The following is a 19355-nucleotide window of genomic DNA, read 5'->3' on the forward strand; positions in this document are numbered from 1 at the left end:
TCTTTGGGTGGGTGTTTGATTTTCGTTGTTGTGTATACTGTGTATATACGGACAATGACAATAAATTTATCTAACATGGGTGGGAGGAAAAATCTGGGAGCCTTTGCAACATGATGCTTAAAATCTTAACAGCAAAGTGGTCCTTACTCGTAGCTTCCTGGCAAAGCCCACACTTTCCCAAGCTCAAAATCCTTGGCACTTCCTGTTAAAAGAATCCCCTGTAGCAGCTCATCAGTGGTCTGGCTCAGCAGGCGGTGGCTTCACGTTGTCCTGATTGAAAGCTGTGCTGGCTGGCGCTCATGAGAGCTGAAGCCCAAATCATCTGCACGGCTCCAAGTTGAACAAGGCTGCTGTAACATAAGGCCCCAACAGCAACAATATCAAGAGTGAAATGGCACTCGGTATGTGTATATAAAGTTTTATTTGTATCAAAAAGGAGAGTTCAGCTCAACATTTCACCCTTCAGTCTGAGCCTCCTGCCTGGGCCTCCTTCACGCCGTGCAGCAGCTTCTTCTCAAACTCCTCCTCACTGATTTTGCCCTTCTTGAGCCTTTTCAAGAGCCGGGTGTCCTGCAGGAGCTCCTCCATATCCTCGTCCTCCACATCAGAACCCTGCAAGGAAAAGGGGGAGAAGACTAGAGCTTAGCAGGGCACAGAAATACTTTGGCGGCAACTGCCGGCATCATAATGACATTATACAAATCTATGGTGCAGCTGCATTTGGAGGGCTGTGCACTGTCCTGGTCGCTTCACCTCAAAAACGGTATTGTAGAAGTGGGTGGCGCTGTGGGTTAAACCACAGAGTCTAGGACTTGCTGATCAGAAGGTCGGCGGTTCGAATCCCTGTGACGGGGTGAGCTCCCGTTGCTCGGTCCCAGCTCCTGCCAACCTAGCAGTTCGAAAGCACGTCAAAGTGCAAGTAGATAAATAGGTACTGCTCCGGCGGGAAGGTAAATGGCGTTTCCATTCGCTGCTCTGGTTCGCCAGAAGCGGCTTAGTCCTGCTGGCCACATGACCCAGAAGCTGTACGCCGGCTCCCTCAGCCAATAAAGCGAGATGAGCGCTGCAACCCCAGAGTTGGCCACGACTGGACCTAATGGTCAGGGGTCCCTTTACCTTTACCTTACTAGCCCTAGATGCAATCAAAAATAAAATAAACATGGTAGCACACTCCCCTCACCTCCTCTCTTTTCCTTTTGGCTGTCATTTTCTTCTTCTTCTCTTTCTTTGATTTCTGCTTGGACCAGGCTTTGTTGCGGGTGAATTTTCTCTGCCCACCGTGCTCCTGCCACTCCTTCCTTCGCTGCTCCAACAGCTTTTGCCTCTGTTTTTCTCTGTTCTTGTCCTTGAAGGCAATCGTGTCCGTGTCAATATCAACAGGCGTGAAGTCCGAAAAGCACTTGCCTTTCAGCTCCGGCATACGTGGCATCTTCAGCAAACCAAAACCGCGGGCCAGGCTACTAAAGTCCAAGTCTGTTGAGAGGGGGCGAGGGAGAAGAGAGAGAAAAAAGTGTATGGATGGATCAAGCCACATACAGAAACCATGTGACAAAGCAGAGACTACACAGGCCAGCTGGGATGTCACAATAAAACAGGGACCACCAAGCTTTTGGGGGCCAGGGAGCAAATTTGGAATTTAGAGAAAGTACCATAGGCACCAGTCACAAAATGGCTGGCGCTGGGTATGCGGCATTACATGAAATGGCTGTTGCATCTAAAAGGGGAGAAAGAGAGGCAGACTCACAAAAATGGTTCAAGCATGCCCCACTCGTGCCCCAATGGAGCAAGCTCCTGCATCAGCCACCTCCATGCTTGCTCACAGAGTATCTCCTTGCACCCATCCTCTGTGGAGAATGGAAGGAGAGGGCTCAATTTGGGAGATGCTCAGCCACTGCAAACAAGAAAATTAGCAGGAAAAAAGTCTTGTGGATTGTGAATTTTTGAAGGGATAATTCATAGGAGGTGCCATAGACAGGTTGGCTATTGGCACCCATGGGTGCCATGTTGACAGCCCATGGGATAAACCATGGTTCACTGTGGTTGGGAGGACCATCAGCAAGCCCTGGCTGTGAAGAGATCAGAAACTTCCATTTCTGACAAACTCCAGATTAGCGTTAACATCAGAACCATACCTTGCGGTTTCATCTTAACTTACTGTGGGGCCTGCAGTGTGCCTGAGCCACACATCTCTCCTGGGAGTGACACAGTGGCTCTGACACCTGCAGGCTCCATGCTGCCCAAAACGGCAGCATGAGGCTTGCTTCTGCCCGCCGCCTCTCCCTCGGTCACCCTACAGCTGAAGGGGAGGTGGGGGAAAGGCTCAGCACAGCACACTCTGCCCCGGCTTGATAAACAAGCTGACTTCACAACACATGATTTGAAGTTGGCTTGTTTCTACAAACCATAATTAAAATCAACCAGTTTGCTCGGTTTGCACGAAATGACAAGCTGTGATTAATCAAAGCCAGAAGCTTAGGCTTTAGACTTCTTCCTCATGGCCTTGGTGGAGAAGGAAAGGAGAAGACAAAGCATGTGAGAAGCTACGTCTCTAGCCAGAGACAGAGTTCAAGAAGGGGCAGCGCAGCTTAGGGGTAGAGCATTTGCTTTCAATACAGAAGGTTCTGGGTTCAATCTAGGATGAAGAGCAAGACAAATTTAATAAATAAATTATAAATCTCTAGGTAAAGGCTGGGAATGTCCCCTGTCTGAAACTTTAAGAAAGCCACTGCCAAGAAACACTGTCTACACTGCACTAAATGGACCGAAGGTCTGACTCAGTAAAAGGCAGCATATGCCAGCAGGGGGCCTTCCAGATGTTTTCAACTAGAACTCCCTGGTGCTTGGGCTGATGATGGGAAGTTGTGGAAGGTACCAGGATGGTGACGGCTGCCAGAGAGCATTCCTGAATCAAAACGGCCAGCAAAAATAGACACACACACACACACACCCCTAGTGCAAATTACCTTTCATCCTGAAGATCAGGTTGCACTCGTGTTTGGCATATGCCTGCACGTAAGATACAAAGGCCTTCATCCCCTTCTCATAGAAAGCTCTGTCAGCCAGACTGAGAGACTTCAGCTTCGGCAGGACATCTGCCACGTTGCTCTGCAGTTTCATTTCCTGCATGGGACACTGTCAAGAGGAGTCCAGTTTCAAATTATCTGAAACAAGACACTGGAAGTGCACCCCTTAATTCAGCTACTTTTAAATATGACATACCATGTGAAGAATTTTGCAAGTCAGAAGACCTTTTTTGCACATCATCTTTGCCCAAAAAAAGCTTGCCAAAGATTTGTGCAGAAGGGAGAATTTCTGAAGGTGCATTTCCCCCCACTAGAAGTACTGCATAAGCAGGAAAAGTCACACCTGTCAATAATTACCGTATTTTCACCGTATAGGACGCACTTTTCCCCCTCCAAAAATGAAGGGGAAATGTGTGTGCGTCCTATGGGGCGAATGCAGGCTTTCGCTGAAGCCTGGAGAGTGAGAGGGGTTGGCGCGCACCGACCCCTCTCGCTCTCCAGGCTTCAGGAAGCTCTCCGCAAGCCTTGGGAGCCCGCGGGAGTTCCTGTCGGGCTCCCTAGGCTTGCGGATAGCAGCCTGCATCTTGAAGCCTGGGGCGCGCTGCACAGCGCGCCCCGGGCTTCGGTTCCCCGACCTGGTTTGGAGGCTGGCAGTGGGGAGAAGCGCGCTTCTCCCTGCCGCCAGCCCCACAAGCTCAGGGGACAGCGGGGAGGCGCAGCGCCACCATCCCGCTGTTCCCCGACCTGGTTTGGACTTCAGGCAGATATATGCAAGGCGTGGGAGCCCGGCGGGAAGTCGCGCCGGTCTCCCACGGCTTGCAGAGAGCTGCCTGTTCTGGGGGCTGGGGTCGGGGAAAGCTTGGGCTTCCCCCGCCCCAGCCCCACGCCTCGGGGGGGGGGGATAAATTTTTTTCCTTTATTCCCCCCTCCAAAACTAGGTGCGTATTTATTACTTTCATTTATTAATTGTCTCCCATAGAGCATTCCAAAGCAGTAAGCAAACAATTTCACATCCAATAGAGAGGCAGACCAGCATACAAATCTCCACATAAAAGACCCATTGGAAAAGGAAGTCCTTCAATGGGCACCGAGGGGAAGTAGAAGGCACCTGTCTCTGACACATTCTGAAAAGCAGGTGCCACCACACTAAAGGCTTCATCCCTACATTGTACAGAACAGATCTAGTAAGACCGAACTGCAGGAGGGCCTCACCTGCACAGCATAGTGCATGGTTACATACACAAGGAGTGAGACAAGCTTTTAGGTCTCTTGGTCCCTAAAAGATGTAGAGGACTTTGTAGAACAGTCAATATTCCTTCCCCATGAACTGCATTCTCAGTGGAACCTGGAAGCATTCTCCCTTTCCATTTTTGAAAACAGAGAAGCCCACGCACCTTTTGGTTAATGGCTAGAAAACTGATGTAGGCTTCTTCCATGGGAAGCAAGAAGACAAGTGCGCTGCCCAAGTGCCCGATGCGCGCAGTGCGGCCACAGCGATGAACGAAGGCACTGGAACAGCGGGGGAAAGTGGTTCAACACAAGGAAAAGGCACACCTCCTTGGAGGCCAGCACAGGCCCCCACATTTGTATGCTATCACTGCTGAGCTCAGCAGACCCTTTACTTCCCACTTTTTTGCAGCCATAAACCAGAGTGGCCATTAAAGATTGGTTGCCTTCTTAAAGAGAAGGGAAGAAAGGGGAGAAACACTCAGTACCTTGCATTGCTTGGAGGGTCACACTGCAAAACCCAGTTCACCTCTGGAATGTCTATGCCTCGGGCCATCACATCGGTGCAAACCAGAATGCCACTAAGAAATCACGGGGAAATGCAAAGTTTTAGGAGGGGACGGAAATAAAAGTGAAATAACCTAGTGATTCTCCCAACTTAATTGGCTCCCATATGCAGAACGTTGGTCCTGCAACAAAAAGGTGCAGCGTGGAGTAGCGCTGATCAGGAATCCAGCCACTCTATTTCCCCCTCCCACCTAAAAAAAAAAAATCTATCAACATTCTGTAGCCACAGAGCATGCTAAGTCCTCACTGGGGTGTTTTTGAGGCCTGCCTGCCTGCCTGCCCAGCCGCCACTTTTAGGGTTTGTTTTCTAAAGATGCTTGGGAGTTCTGCAAACCTTTGAGTTCTGCCAAGTCTGCTGATATCTCCCTGTTGTACATGGATGGTACTATTTTGGCTACAGAAGAATCGACAGTTGCAGACTGAACATTAGAAATAGAGGAAATGACCCTGAAGCAAACAATCCTGAAGTCTTAGCAGTTTCCCCAACAGTCTTACACCTAAATCATGTATATGTGTTGGGTGTGTGTGTGTGTGTGTGTGTGTGAGAGAGAGAGAGAGAGAGAGAGAGAGAGAGAGAGAGAGAGAGAGAGAGAGATGCACACACACACATATTTCTAGCAGTTGGCTAAACCAGTCCTTATGAAAATGCATCTCACCTCGGAAGTTTCCGGAACTCCGTGAAGATCCTGTTCCGTTTGTGTTTCATTTTCCCATGGATGCACATTATTTTCACATTCTTAATCAAGGATTCCAAAGTCTTCCCAAAATACTCCACGCAAGCGCAGGTACTGGAAGTGTAAACAAAATGCCACAAAATGGGTCAGCTTTGCGATTCTTCATTTTTGACAGCCTAAAGGCCAAGATCCGAAGAGTGGTGAAACTACTTTGACCAGGGCTCAAGGCAGGAGAGTATGATTACCTTAGAGGATTGCAGATGAAGGAGCTGAAGCTGGAAAAGAGCAGCTTCCTTGAGGCCATGCTCTACCAGAGCAGTTAAAAATCTAAATGAATCAGTCCCTCGTCCTCCACGCCCCCAAGCAGGGCCCTCCCCTTCAAGCTAGGCTCCAGGAAGAGTTTCCCAGCAGTGCCCCAGGCCACTGAGGCAATATGGAACCTTGACTTGTTACAACAGGAATTGTGAGCCTCCAATGTTGCTGGACATCCCAACCCTCACCAGCACCAACCAGGATGGCCGGTGGTTGGGAATGATGGGAGCTGGAGTCCAGAAGGTACCGTATTGGCCTGAATATAAGCCTCACTTTCCCCCAAATTCTGACAGCGAAAAGTGCGGCTTAAATTCACGACCTTACAAAAATTGGCTTTTACGATATCGCTGCTGAAACAGACATACGGTAAAACGGAAAGGGTGTGAGTGTCTGCGGAATTTTAAGGGAGCGACTTATATCTGGGTATTGTCTTTTTTTCTTCCCCCCCCCCCCCTTGGATTTTAAAGGTGTGACTTATATTCAGGCCAATACGGTAATTCTGAGGACACCCCTTTAGCTACTGAGCCAACAAATTAGAGTGCTTAGGGTGGTAGATAGTTCTATTTTTAAAACAAAACAAAACCAAAAACATTTCTCTATGTGTTTCAGTCTACTTTCCATTTCTCAATGCTGAATGAGACATTGATCATGTCATGGGTATTTCTTTCCCGGATGAAGATATATCTGAACAGCTAAGGATGAGGAACCTGTCCTGTCCCCGTCCCCCCCACATTGCTGGACCCCCAACTCCCATCAGCCCCAGCCATTATGTTCAACAGTCTGGAATGATGGGTTTTAGGGGCCAGCAACCTCTGGAGGGCCACAGATTGCCCCAGCATCACCTGAAAAAGACGAGGTGTTTTTCTGCCTTGTGTTGGTGAAGGAAGTGGACCAGCTGGTTAAATTTTTCTTCTGCTTTGCAGATCTAAAAAGAGGAGGACAGAAAGATAAAGAGGCAGGGATAAATAGATGGCAGCGGGAAGCAGCAAAGCACAACAAACACCAGAGCCGATCAAAGCCCTCCGTAAAACCCTTTTCAAGATCAATCTGAAAGCTTCCCTTTAGACTGCAACTGTTAACAAAACCTTGTTTTAAAAAAAATCTCAATTACAGTCATACCTTGGTTCTCAAACGGAATCCGTTCTAGAAGTCCATTCGACTTCCAAAAATGTTCGAAAACCAAGGCGCAGCTTCTGACTGGCTGCAGGAGCTACAGGGTTATAGCCAACAGAGCTGTCCTAGTCGGGCAAGGACAATGGACTTGCACAATGGACTTTCTCCTTCCTCTCCCTTTCTCACCTCCCAAAGAAACTTCTGCTTTAGAGCGCTGGGGGAAACTCCAAGAACCTGACATGGCTGAAGGGAGCTTCCTGCGTTACTATAGAGCCATCCTCACCATGTAGTAGTTTTGGAGGCGGGTGGGGGTCTTCTGAGTGTTGCTCGCTGCCATTCCCTTCTCCTTCACCGAGATGCGGACAGGGTTCCGGAGACCAGCCCTCACCAGGTTCTCGACTTCTTGAGTTTGAGTTGCCGAAAAGAGCCCCGTTCGTCTCTGCTTGGGCAACAAGTCCAGAATGGTATTTAAACTGCAAGCGAACACAGTTAGAAAGGTCAGACGAGCTCTTCTGAATCAAGGCCAACGATACACAAGGGAAGAACTTTATTCAGTCTTCATTTTAAAGAAAACCAAGCTAACGCTAATGATATGGATTAACATGTAGATAAAAACAGTTATCATTTGGATTGTGCACTTCTCCAAATTTTGCAATGCAGTTTTGGTTAAAAAATGCATATATTCTGTTTTAGAGTGGGAATGTGTACAAAATGTATGTTTCAGGGACAAGTACATGCACAATGTTTGTTTTAGGGGGAAATGCATACAATTTAAGCAAATTTTTGGGTAGTATTTTTAAAAGCCACAGAAAGCAAGATGGAATGCACTCAACACCAGCAAAACTGTCACAGAATGGCAATAAACTGATCCATCCATCCATACTTCTTAGTCCCAAAGTGCTCAATCAGATGTCTTGCAATTTAACTATTATGAAATTTATAATCCAGCTCAAGAGCAGGCAACCATCAAAGGTGCTGGTGGAAGCTCCCCCCTTACTCTCAAAGCAAATACCTTGCTTCAAAGCCCATATCCAGAAGCCGGTCTGCTTCATCCAAGACCAAAACATCCAGAGATTTCACAGAGCTGGCCAAATCCAGCCCATCTGATTTTCTCCTGAACATGTCCTCCAAACGGCCTGGAGTAGCTACCAGGATGTGTCCACTGTTGGGTACAGAGGGGGAAACCTCATTATTATGGTTGGTTTGGGGGAAGGTTCATAACTGCAGGGAAAGTCACAGGAGAATCCAATCTTTTTGGAACTGGGATCAGTACAATCAAGAAAGAAATCAAGAAGGAAAAGGAGATGTTCTCTGTCTGTGCACTAGCATATCTCACAAACACAGCGGCCACCTCTTCCTCCCTCTTGCACAAAAACCTTTTATTCCACTGACACCAGGCTCTTGCCAAATGCTTGAGGAGTCCAAAATGCAAATAATGAGAACCGAAGTGACATTTTCAAATCTTATGACTTCTAAGCTCCTGTTGGTGCTCCAGTATTAATAGGAGAGAACGAAATATGAAAGCATGTCAAAAACTGCTTTTGTGAAATTCCACTGAAATTAAGCTAGTCAACCATGTGCTTAGAATCTTAGGATTGTAGAGTTGAAAGGGAATGCAGAAATCTTTTTTGCCCAACATGGGGCTCAAACCCACAACCCTGATGTTAACAGCCTCGTGCTCTACTAACTGAGCTATCAGAGATCAAATTATTACTAGGACCCACAAGGATCAAATGGCACAGCACTGTCCATACCCAATGGACAGATAGGCGCTGGGGAGTTGCTATAATAAATCTCAATAATATCTAAAGATGCAAAAAAATAGTATCAATAACCACCAACCCCCCTCCCCCCCAAAAAAAAACCTAAATAAGAGTTTGTTCAGCAGCCTCAGCTTTTGCAGCTGAAGTCAAGTCAGGGCCTCGCCCTCCCAGGTCAGGTGGGAAAAGGCCAGCAAGGCAGGGACCAAGTCTCCCAAGACACACAGCCAAGATGGTCCAATGATAACATGGTATCATTGTTTTTCTCCTATATTTACACTGGGACAAACTGGATGAATAATCCCAAATGCAGATCCATGGAATTGCTACTGAACTAGGATTCTACCCAGAAAATGCAGGACACATAGTAATTTCAAACTCGAAGGAGTTCAGAAAATCTGATGCCCAAGTAGTAAGATTTCAGCAGCACTGGCCAGTCAGCAACTCACCCTCGTTCTTTGAATCTTTCTACGTCTTCCATGGGATTCTTTCCGCCGATTAGAAGGCACTGGCTGAAACAAAGCACACACGTGCTATTCAAAAAAGCCACCAGAGTGAGCCATCATGCCCAGCTTCTTAGCAATCAGAATCATTTATGTAAGAATCATTTACATTATTACCTAAACTGTGGGAAATACTTTGTGAAATGGGATATCACTTCGTCTATTTGAATGGCAAGCTCTCGTGTGGGAGTGATGACGACAGCGCCAACCTGAAACATCAGAAAGAAAATGGGAGGGAAATACACAGTCCAACTATTTTCTTCAATGCAATCCGCTCCTCCATCCTGAACAAATGCAACTGGTAGCACTTCCTGCGGATTTCAACTGAATTTAGGTGATGGCAGAGTGGCTGAGGATCAAGAGAAATGCAGATGTCAAATAGGGGTGAATCAAAAGCTGCTACACCATAGCTGTTTGGCTGGATGCGCCACTCCTGCTGCCTCTCTGCTTTTGGGGAACGAAGTAGCCTGTGGCTACCTGCCAGAGACAGGAGAGGTTTGCAGCTGTGGAGCACTTTTCTTTAGACAAGGAGGTGGTGTTAGAAAACAAGCTTGCTCCATCTTCCGTGCAACAGCCCATTAGATTTCTGAAGGTAGCTATCATAGAATCATAGAGTTGGAATAGACCACAAGGGCCATCGAGTCCAACCCCCTGCCAAGCAGGAAACACCATCAGAGCACTCCTGACATATGGTTGTCAAGCCTCTGCTTAAAGACCTCCAAAGCAGGAGACTCCACCACACTCCTTGGCAGCAAATTCCACTGTCAAACAGCTCTTACTGTCAGAAAGTTCTTCCTAATGTTTAGGTGGAATCTTCTTTCTTGTAGTTTGGATCCATTGCTCCGTGTCTGCTTCTCTGGAGCAGCAGAAAACAACCTTTCTCCCTCCTCTATGTGACATCCTTTTATATATTTGAACATGGCTATCATATCACCCCTTAACCTCCTCTTCTCCAGGCTAAACTTGCCCAGCTCCCTTAGCCGTTCCTCATAAGGCATCGTTTCCAGGCCTTTGACCATTTTGGTTGCCCTCCTCTGGACACGTTCCAGTTTGTCAGTGTCCTTCTTGAACTGTGGTGCCCAGAACTGGACACAGTACTCCAGGTGAGGTCTGACCAGAGCAGAGCATATCTCCTCTGTCTCCTTTTTACCATGCTAAACATATGAAGTTAAGAAGCTGCTTCATTTTGATCTGACCCCTAGTCCACCCAACTCAGTATGGTCCACACCACAGGTAGCCAATCTCATGGGTGACCTCAACTCCCATCATACCTCTGACCATTGGCCGTGCTGGCTGAGGCTAATGGGAACCAAGGTGTAACAACATCTAGAGGCCAGCAGATTGGCTTGATCTATACTGACTACACTGACTGGCAGTGGCTCTCCAGGGTTTGGGGATTTGAACCCGGATCCTTTTGCATACAAAGCAGATGCCCTACCACTGAGCTATGACTCCTCCCTCAAGGAATTGCACAAGGTGACTTGCTTACCTGCTCCTGCCAGAAATTAAAAGCACGCCACAGCCTCCTTTCATCTCAGACAAATGGCTTCAACACACCTTGATTCCCAAGAAGAAATGGCAGTGATGGAATAGCCAGTCAAGTGACTCCAACATTGCAGCTTTTGAACTGCTGCTATGCTACAGTCACATGTTCACTGAAGAGAAACCTCAGAGATCACAGCACTTTCAGTCTCGTTATTTCAGTCTTCCTCTGCCCTGAGAGTGCAAATTATGGTTCACAGTGGAATGCACTGGGTAAGAAAACCACTCTTAGGTCAGATGTAGGTAAACCATCTCCAACTGTGAACCGCCTTGAGACCTCTGGGTATAGGGCGGTATATAAATTAAATATATAAATAAGCCCTTAGAACACAGGAAATAAGCTATGTAATTGACAAGTCTTTTTCACTAGCCCTCTGAAGAAAACAGAAATGAAATATCAGTGTTCTTAGGCACCAGCATAAAAGACCTTTGCCTCTTGGGAACCAATTGCTCAAAACTATTGTCCCAATCTTCCTATTTTTTAAAAGCAGGGCAGAAAAGAACAGTGACATTTTACCTGCATTTTCTTGAGCTTTTCTTCCCGTCGGAGAAGAATTTCTATGATTGGAATAACAAAAGCTAAAGTTTTTCCACTGCCAGTTACCTGCAAACATGAAAACAAGAGACATCAAAAATAGTTCTTTCAGCAAAAGGCCAAAAGTCACAGGGAAGTTGAGCAGCAAGACACTTACCGCCTCAGCTGCCACATCCTTATTTGTCATAAACAAAGGAATCGTTGCAGACTAGAAGAGAGGCAAAAGTATAAAAAAAGGATTATTATTTCATTTTTAAAACTTAGTCCCTGTGTAATTTTCAAAAGGAACTCAAGATGGCTAACTAATCCAAGCATTCCAACAGTATTAAAATATGTAACAATCCACATTCCAATGCCCATCAAGAAATCAAGGTATCCACATAAAAACCTATAATACATTTCCAAAAACGGTCAACATAACTAAAATATCAAACAAAAACCAGAAAAAGAAATTATGGGGCAATGCTAAGTGACAGGATAGGGAACCTGTGACCTGCCAATGTTGTTGGACACCAATTCCCGTCAGCCTCAGCTAGCCGTGACAATGGGCAGGGATGATGGAAGTTGCAGTCCAACAACTTATAAAGAGTCACAAACCCCCAAACCTTGTTTTAAAGAGAACTGCAGGCAGAGGGAATATTGGAGAAATGATCTTTCTATTAAAGCAGGTGATGTAAAGCAGGTGCTGCTGCTAGAACCTTAGTCTTTAATTTTATTTATTACATAAATTTATTACATTGGCACTTTCTCTGCTGCCTTTTTGGTGCCTATTGAAGACCTTCCTCTTTCCACAAGCCTTTTACGCTTTCCCAGTCTGCATCTGTACAGTGGTACCTCGGGTTACAGACACTTCAGGTTACAGACTCCGCTAACCCAGAAATAGTACCTTGGGTTAAGAATTTTGCTTCAGGATGAGAACAGAAATCGTGCTCAAGCGGCACAGCGGCAGCGGGAGGCCCCATTAGCTAAAGTGGTGCTTCAGGTTAAGAACAGTTTCAGGTTAAGAACGGACCTTTGGAACAAATTAAGTACGTAACCAGAGGTACCACTGTACTGGAATGGTTTTTAAGATGTTTCTTTGTTTTATCTCTTGTTGTTTGCCGACCTGGAGTTCTTTTGGAGGAAGGACAGGATATTAACTTAATTAACAAAGAAAGAAGAAATATGCCACTTTTCCTCCAAGGAGCTCAAAGTTCTCCCCCTCTCAATTTTATCCTCACAACAACTCTTGACAGGTAGGTTAGGCTTACTTACTTACTTATCAAACCTTTATTAGGCATTGTGCAAATAAAACCATAAAAGAGGAAATAACATATAAAAGCTTTGAAATATATATAAAAGGCAGCAGTTGGCTACATACATATATATATATATATATACATATAAAATCAGTGGTTTTCGTTGTTAACCTGCTCCTTGGAGGACTGCTACCAAAAACTCGGCTACCCCCGCCGTTACCCTTTGGTCGACGTCGGATAGGCAGAATCCCACACATTCACCTTGCTGGGGTTCCAGACCACCCAAAAGAGGGGACAGCACGCGTTGACGTGGGATACTGTACAATGGGCAATGAAAGAGAATATGCTCTACAGTGTCCGGGACATTCATAGAACATCTGCAGAATCTCTTGTTTCTAGGAATGTTTTGATATCTTCCCCTGACAAATGCTGAGGGAAAAACATTCAAACGGGCCAGCATAAAAGCCCTACGTTGGGCTGGGATTATTAATTTAGTGACGTAATTGGCTCTGCTATCTAAGATATTTAAATCATAGAATATGGGGGAGCAAATTTTGTTTACAGCTGCCATAATATTTTGTCTCTCGACATCCTTTAGTCTAGTTTGGATATTATGGAAAATGTATTGCTCATTAGAATTGTACAGGGGCTCCAGCTCGATGCCTAAAGATTCAATCTTTTTTTCGAGGTACTGATACCATCTTGATTTATAGGAGTCTTTGAGCAAATCAGCGAGCAGACTTGATGGAGGGCAGCGAAAATGGCAGCGTAACCAGTACTTTATTGAGGTGGACCATGCCCAATATTCCATTGTGTGTATGCCTATTTCTCTTAGGTTAGGCTAAGAGACAGTGACTGGCCCCAGACCACTCAGTGGGCTCCATGCCTGAGTGGGGAGTTGAACCCTGTCTCCAAGATGCTAGTCCAACACTCTAACCACTATGGTGGCTGCTCTGAAAGCGTTACTTTGTATGGGAGCCATAGTACTGATTGAGGTTGAATCCTGACAAGACAGAAGTACTGTTTTTGGGGGACAGGGAGCGGGTTGGTGTGGGGGATTCCCTGGTCTTCAATGGGGAAACTGTGCCCCTGAAGGACCAGGTGCGCAGCCTGGGAGTCATTTTGGACTCACAGCTGTCCATGGAGGTGCAGGTTAAATCCATGTCCAGGGTAGCTGTGTACCAGCTCCACCTGGTACGCAGGCTAAGACCCTACCTGCCCGTGAACTGTCTCACCAGAGTAGTGCATGCTCTAGTTATCTCACGCTTGGACTACTGCAACGCGCACTACGTGGGGCTACCTTTGAAGGTGACCCGGAAACTGCAATTAATCCAGAATGCGGCAGATAGACTGGTGACTGGGAGTGGCCGCCGGGACCACATAACACCGGTTCTGAGAGATCTGCATTGGCTCCCAGTATGTTTCCGAGCACGATTCAAAGTGTTGGTGCTGACCTTTAAAGCCCTAAACGGCCTCGGTCCTGTATACCTGAAGGAGCGTCTCCACCCCCATCGTTCAGCCCGGGCACTGAGATCCAGCGCCGAGGGCCTTCTGGCAGTTCCCTCATTGCGAGAAGTGAGGCTACAGGGAACCAGACAGAGGGACTTCTCGGTAGTGGCGCCCGCCCTGTGGAACGCCCTCCCATCAGATGTCAAAGAGATAATTACCTGACATTCAGAAGACATCTTAAAGCAGCCCTGTTCAGGGAAGTTTTTAATATGTAACGCTGTACTGTTTTTAACACTGATTGGGAGCCGCCCAGAGTGGCTGGGGAAACTCAGCCAGATGGGCGGGGTATAAATAATAAATTATTATTATTATTATTATTATTATTATTATTATTATTATTATTATTACTGGTAAAGCTGTGTGGGGTGGAGCTGATCAGCACCCGGATGAATGGGAGACCACTGCAGTCCTGCGCATATGCAACCTGGCTAAAGCTGCACCAAAATCCTTGCTGTATGGCTCCACCATCAGAGGTGAGGCACATTATGACTGGGAAGAGGTCCTTCTCACTTGCGACACCATTCATGGAACTCTATCACAACAGAAGCTTATTTGGCGCTGTGGGTTAAACCACGGAGCCTAGGACTTGCTGATCAGAAGGTCAGCGGTTCAAATCCCGGCGACAGGGTGAGCTCCTGTTGCTCAGTCCCTGCTCCTGCCAACCTAGCAGTTTGAAAGCACGTCAAAGTGAAAGTAGATAAATAGGTACCACTCCGAAGGGAAGGTAAACGGCGTTTCCGTGCACTATTCTGGTTCGCCAGAAGCGGCTTAGTCATGCTGGCCACATGACCCGGAAGCTGTACACCGGCTCCCTCGGCCAATAAAGCGAGATGAGCGCCACAACCCCAGAGTCGGCCACGACTGGACCTAATGGTCAGGGGTCCCTTTACCTTTACCTTAAGCTGTATTTTCAGTGCCAAACAGTATTTGTATTCTTGTTTTGAGTGATTGTTTCCTACACCTGTTTGCTAATAGTCTGGAGTCTTCCCCTCCACACTCGTAGAAGCGTTGTTTTGAGTATAGAACATGGGTAGGCAAACTAAGGACCGGGTGCCGGATCCAGCCCAATCACCTTCTAAATGTGTCCTTTTATTTAAAATGCATCTCTGGGTTATTTGTGGGGCATAGGAATTCTTTCATTCCCCCCCCCAAAAAAAATATAGTCTGAAGGTCTGAGGGACAGTGGACCAGCCCCCTGCTGAAAAAGTTTGCTGACCCCTGGTGTATTTCTTGTAGGAAGACAATGTGGTTTCATGGTGTTTATGTACAAGGCACAGCCCTCTTGATCTTCGTATTGGGCACCCCTGGCTCTCCCTTGCTTGTGGTGGCGGCGTTAGCAGCGTGGGGACCAGCTAGAGAGCCCTGTTGGTGCTTGGTGCGGCCATGGCACTTGCCATCTTACCTTGCCAGAAGACAAGCATACTTACTTTTGAGTAAAGACAATCAACAACTCTGAAAGCAGAACTTGCTTACAGTGGTACCTCTGGTTAAGAACTTAATTCGTTCTGGAGGTCCGTTCTTAACCTGAAACTGTTCTTAACCTGAAGCACCACTTTAGCTAATGGGGCCACCCGCTGCCGCCGTGCCACTGGATTTCTGTTCTCATCCTGAAGCAAAGTTCTTAACCCGAGGTACTATTTCTGGGTTAGCGGAGTCTGTAACCTGAAGCATCTGTAACCTGAAGCGTCTGTAACCCGAGGTACCACTGTATTTCTAACTCACACTTTTCCACAACCATCTTCAAGCCGGGATGCAACATAATATTCCATCCAAGAGCCATGATTTAAAGGGGGCGGACGGGACACCAGTAACAAGAGCAATACATGCCAAAGACGATTAAAACCCTAGAGGGGGTTTGGTGCAAAACTCCAGGCTCATTTGGGTTGGAGTCTTTGCATTACACATGTACATCTGTATACCTAGATAAACACACAAATCCGTATACACAGCGCTCACGAGCATGCTGGCTCTCATCTCTTTTAAGGAAAGAATCCCAGAAGTGTAGCGCTGGAAGGGGTCCGGGAGCCATCCAGTCCACCCCCTTCCCGAGGAGGGAGATCAGAGCCCGCTGCCTTTCCCTACCTGCACCGGCGTCATGTGCGTGAAGCCCAGCTCCCGCAAGGCCCGTCCCACGCCAGGGCTCAGCCGGACGGGCAGGGAGTCCCACGCGCCCTCGGTCACCGTCTCCATGCTCCCGTGCGCGCAGCTCCCCCGTCCCCGCGGCAGCCAATGCGCGTCCGCCCTTCCTGCGGTCCCCCACGGGCCAGGCGTCCTCCGCCTTAAGCGACCGTTCCGGGAAACAGAACTGCGGGACTTTAGTTCCGCGTCAGCGCTGAGCGGCGCGGGGCGCAGGGAGCAGAACAGCTCCGCGGGATCACCGTTTGTTTCCTTTCAAATGCTGCTGAGTTTACCCATTCCTGCCAAAATCTGGAATCCGCAGCTCAGGGTCGACAGACACGGGTGTCAGTAATGGGATACGAACCCTGCTTCCATTCAGAGACCAGAACAGAGCCAGAAGTACAAATGGCTGTGAAAAGACAAGAAAGTTTTGGAGGAAAGTTCATTTCGAAATGAAAAAATGTTTTAAAAAACCCTAAATTTGCACTGGACCCCAAAACTATGTCATTGGGAATGACTCCTTCAGCTACTGTATTGTGAAATCGTCAGTGGAACTATTTAGTTATTTGGCCACTTCAGTCAGCGTGGTGTTGGCTAACATATGTCCTGGAATAGATGCATGGAAAGAGAATATGCAGTAATGGCAAAACTCGCGAATTTAGTAAATGATAGACTCATGGCAGAACATTAAAAAACTTGGAATCTTTATAATTTGTATACAACTTAACAGAACTGTAACAAAATGAACATTTGTATGGATTTGTATAATAGACCTTAGGTTACAAAAATATTTCCTGTTTAAAAATAGCTTTGTGTGTATATAATAAAGAAAGAAATATATAGTAGAAGAAATCTTGTCTGTCTGATCTAGAAATGAAATCATATTTTAAAATAATTTTTACTTTAGATTTTTATAATCATATATGGTATTTCTCCAATAGCAAACTACCTAGAATTGGAAATAATATTTAGTATACTAACCTTTGTTTAACTCTTGATAAATGTCAGCTTGCTGAGTTATTTTGTACCATTGTGATTCAATGTTATATTTGCCAGCAGGCAGAGCCAGCAATACAGAGTTTTGCTGCTTAGCAAGAGATTTGGGGAAGTTGCTCCCGTTCTTCACTGTGATCAGATTACACACTGAGTACTCGTCTCCCGTTTAGTGTGCAAGCAAGTCAGCCAGGCCATAGCATGAGTACCTGCCAGCCATCTCATCCTAGGTCACCTCCTACGCAGCATCAGGCAGGTGAAGTCACTAACATCCATGAAAAAAAATACACCTAAGGCGAATTCTGGGACTCCAGAATCCACAGATACCTGCAGAGTCTCTAGCTCAGGTGTGGGGAACCTCTGGCCCTCCGGATGTTGCTGAACTCCTGCTTGCTGGAGCTGACAGAAGTTGCAGTCTAGCAAGAGCTGGAGTGGCCAAAGGATCCCCACACCTCACCAGAGGAAAAAAAAATTCTGCATATGCTCAGGAGCACATTTGCCCTGCAGTCTTTGAAATGCTACATCCCCCTTGGAGGTCAAGCATGTCTGTGCATGCTCCAGGACACTCAGCCAAGGTGCCAGAATTTTGGTCAGCCCAAAGGTAGCTGCTGCACTCTTGAGACACAACTTCTGCTGAAATTGCTGATAAATTTACGCTGGCTTCCTTGCCCTTTGAGACTATCTGAGGTGGGGACTGGAACCCTTTTGAGGACTTGGAAGCCTTTGAGGACTTGTTAATTTATTTTAGCACTCCTTTGGAAACAAGAAGCTATGTGCTTTTTGCAGTCGACTGGGCATATTTCCAAATGTGCATTCCGCAGAAAAACAACAAACTGTGAAGCATTCATGTGCCCATGGCTCTGGAATTCATGTGCTCCCATGCCAGAGGTTTTATAAGCAAATTTGATGGTTCCTTTCCCCACTTAGGCCAGACAGGTCCCCCACGGGCCTGCCTTTAATGTTATGGCCCACCATTAAACTTGCATGCACCACGAAATGTGCCCCCCACATGGAAAGAGCAGGCTGCATTTACCCTTTTCTCTCCCGATTTGAGTTCCACCTGAAAATTATGTGGCAGAAGTTAGAAATGCTTGCAAATCCATGCCCCTGCTTAATTCACAGAATGCGGAAGGAAGGGTAGTGATATCCTTAAGCCCCCCGCAGCAAACAGAAAAAGAGAGCCACCAAGCACCTTAGAAACAAATGGATTGATTGTGGCAGATAGGAGGGGGGGGTCTTTCTGAGGACGACATGGGCAGGCTGTAAGTAGCATCCCTTTCTCTTCTTCTCATTTGTGTCACAAACTGGGAGGTTTTTCTGGTGGAAACCTGAGTATCAGGTTTGTCCCTGTCCCTCCCTTGACCTCCACCTTACACTTACATTAAGTAAAACAAAGGAAAATATATACAAGTTCCTGTTTCGCAGCCAAGTTGAGTACAGTGGTGCCTCGCAAGACGAAATTAATCCGTTCCGCTGCGGTTTTTTCGTCTTGCGAAGCATGGCTATTAGCGGCTATTAACGGCTTAGCGGCTTTAAGAAAAAGCAAACAAACTTGCAAGAACTCGCAAGACGTTTCGTCTTGCGAAGCAAGCCCATAGGGAAATTCGTCTTGCGGAACGACTCAAAAAACGGAAAACTCTTTCATCTTGCGCGTTTTTCGTCTTGTGAGGCATTCGTCTTGCGAGGCACCACTGTACCCCCTATTGTCCTGTCCAAGTGTAAAATAAAGGATGTAGGAAATGAAATGATTGTTGCCTTTTCATTGTTTAAGGATGTTTTGTTAAGACTTTTGATTCAACACACTTATTTCAATATACAGTTGTACCTTGGTTTTCGGAATGTGATAGTTATGTTCCTTTAAGCCTTGCTATATCAATCACTAGTAATAGTTTAAGCCTTGCTATATCAATCATTAGTAATTGTTTAATAAGGAGGTTTTCACGCCTGTCCAATTCTGTGTTCTCTTTCCCAACCTTTAATCTATTGATGATTAATGCCTATATTCAACCCTTGCATTGTATTCGTGTTAACCAATCAGCAACAAGCACATATGTGGCAATGCTGTAATATTCAATAAAAGGGACTTCCTGAGACTTGCTCGGGAGATGCCTCCCATATGACACTTGCCATTCGTCTGTCGTTTATTTCAACCCAACAGAACTTAATCCGTTCCGGAAGTCCGTTCTTAAACCAAAGCGTTCTTAAACCAAGAAGTGCTTTCCCATAGCAGCAGGGGGACTC

The 19355-nt window shown here is 46.5% G+C and overlaps 1 protein-coding gene and 1 long non-coding RNA gene across 2 annotated transcripts; one reads left to right on the top strand and one right to left on the bottom strand.

The window, feature by feature from the left end:
• Positions 1–404: 404 nt before the first annotated feature.
• Positions 405–16283, bottom strand: DDX55 (DEAD-box helicase 55). The gene is made up of 14 exons (XM_083476456.1): positions 16086–16283; positions 11414–11464; positions 11239–11325; positions 9297–9388; positions 9126–9188; positions 7929–8078; positions 7200–7389; positions 6646–6728; positions 5474–5605; positions 4739–4831; positions 4418–4532; positions 2964–3132; positions 1181–1473; positions 405–612 (listed from the first exon to the last, which is right to left on the bottom strand). Exons 1-14 carry the CDS (start codon positions 16191–16193, stop codon positions 463–465), a joined length of 1776 nt encoding a protein of 591 aa, XP_083332582.1. The 5' UTR covers positions 16194–16283; the 3' UTR covers positions 405–462.
• On the top strand, positions 12350–14409 carry LOC310693905. The gene is made up of 3 exons (XR_014519414.1): positions 12350–12495; positions 13330–13489; positions 14360–14409. It is a non-coding gene; the product is annotated as an uncharacterized lncRNA (long non-coding RNA).
• Positions 16284–19355: the final 3072 nt, after the last annotated feature.

Source organism: Podarcis liolepis (genome assembly GCF_965112155.1).
Source record: "Podarcis liolepis genome assembly, chromosome: 15".
In the NCBI taxonomy this organism is placed as follows: domain Eukaryota; kingdom Metazoa; phylum Chordata; class Lepidosauria; order Squamata; family Lacertidae; genus Podarcis; species Podarcis liolepis.

Excerpts from the sequence above, each read along its gene's own strand:
- DDX55 (XM_083476456.1), bottom strand. The coding sequence starts at position 16,193 with ATGGAGACGGTGACCGAGGGCGCGTGGGACTCCCTGCCCGTCCGGCTG. Across the intron at positions 8,079-9,125 it reads GAAAGATTCAAAGAACGAGG|TGGACACATCCTGGTAGCTA; the intron begins GTGAGTTGCTGA and ends TGTACCCAACAG. Across the intron at positions 4,832-5,473 it reads GAGTTCCGGAAACTTCCGAG|TGGCATTCTGGTTTGCACCG; the intron begins GTGAGATGCATT and ends GTGATTTCTTAG.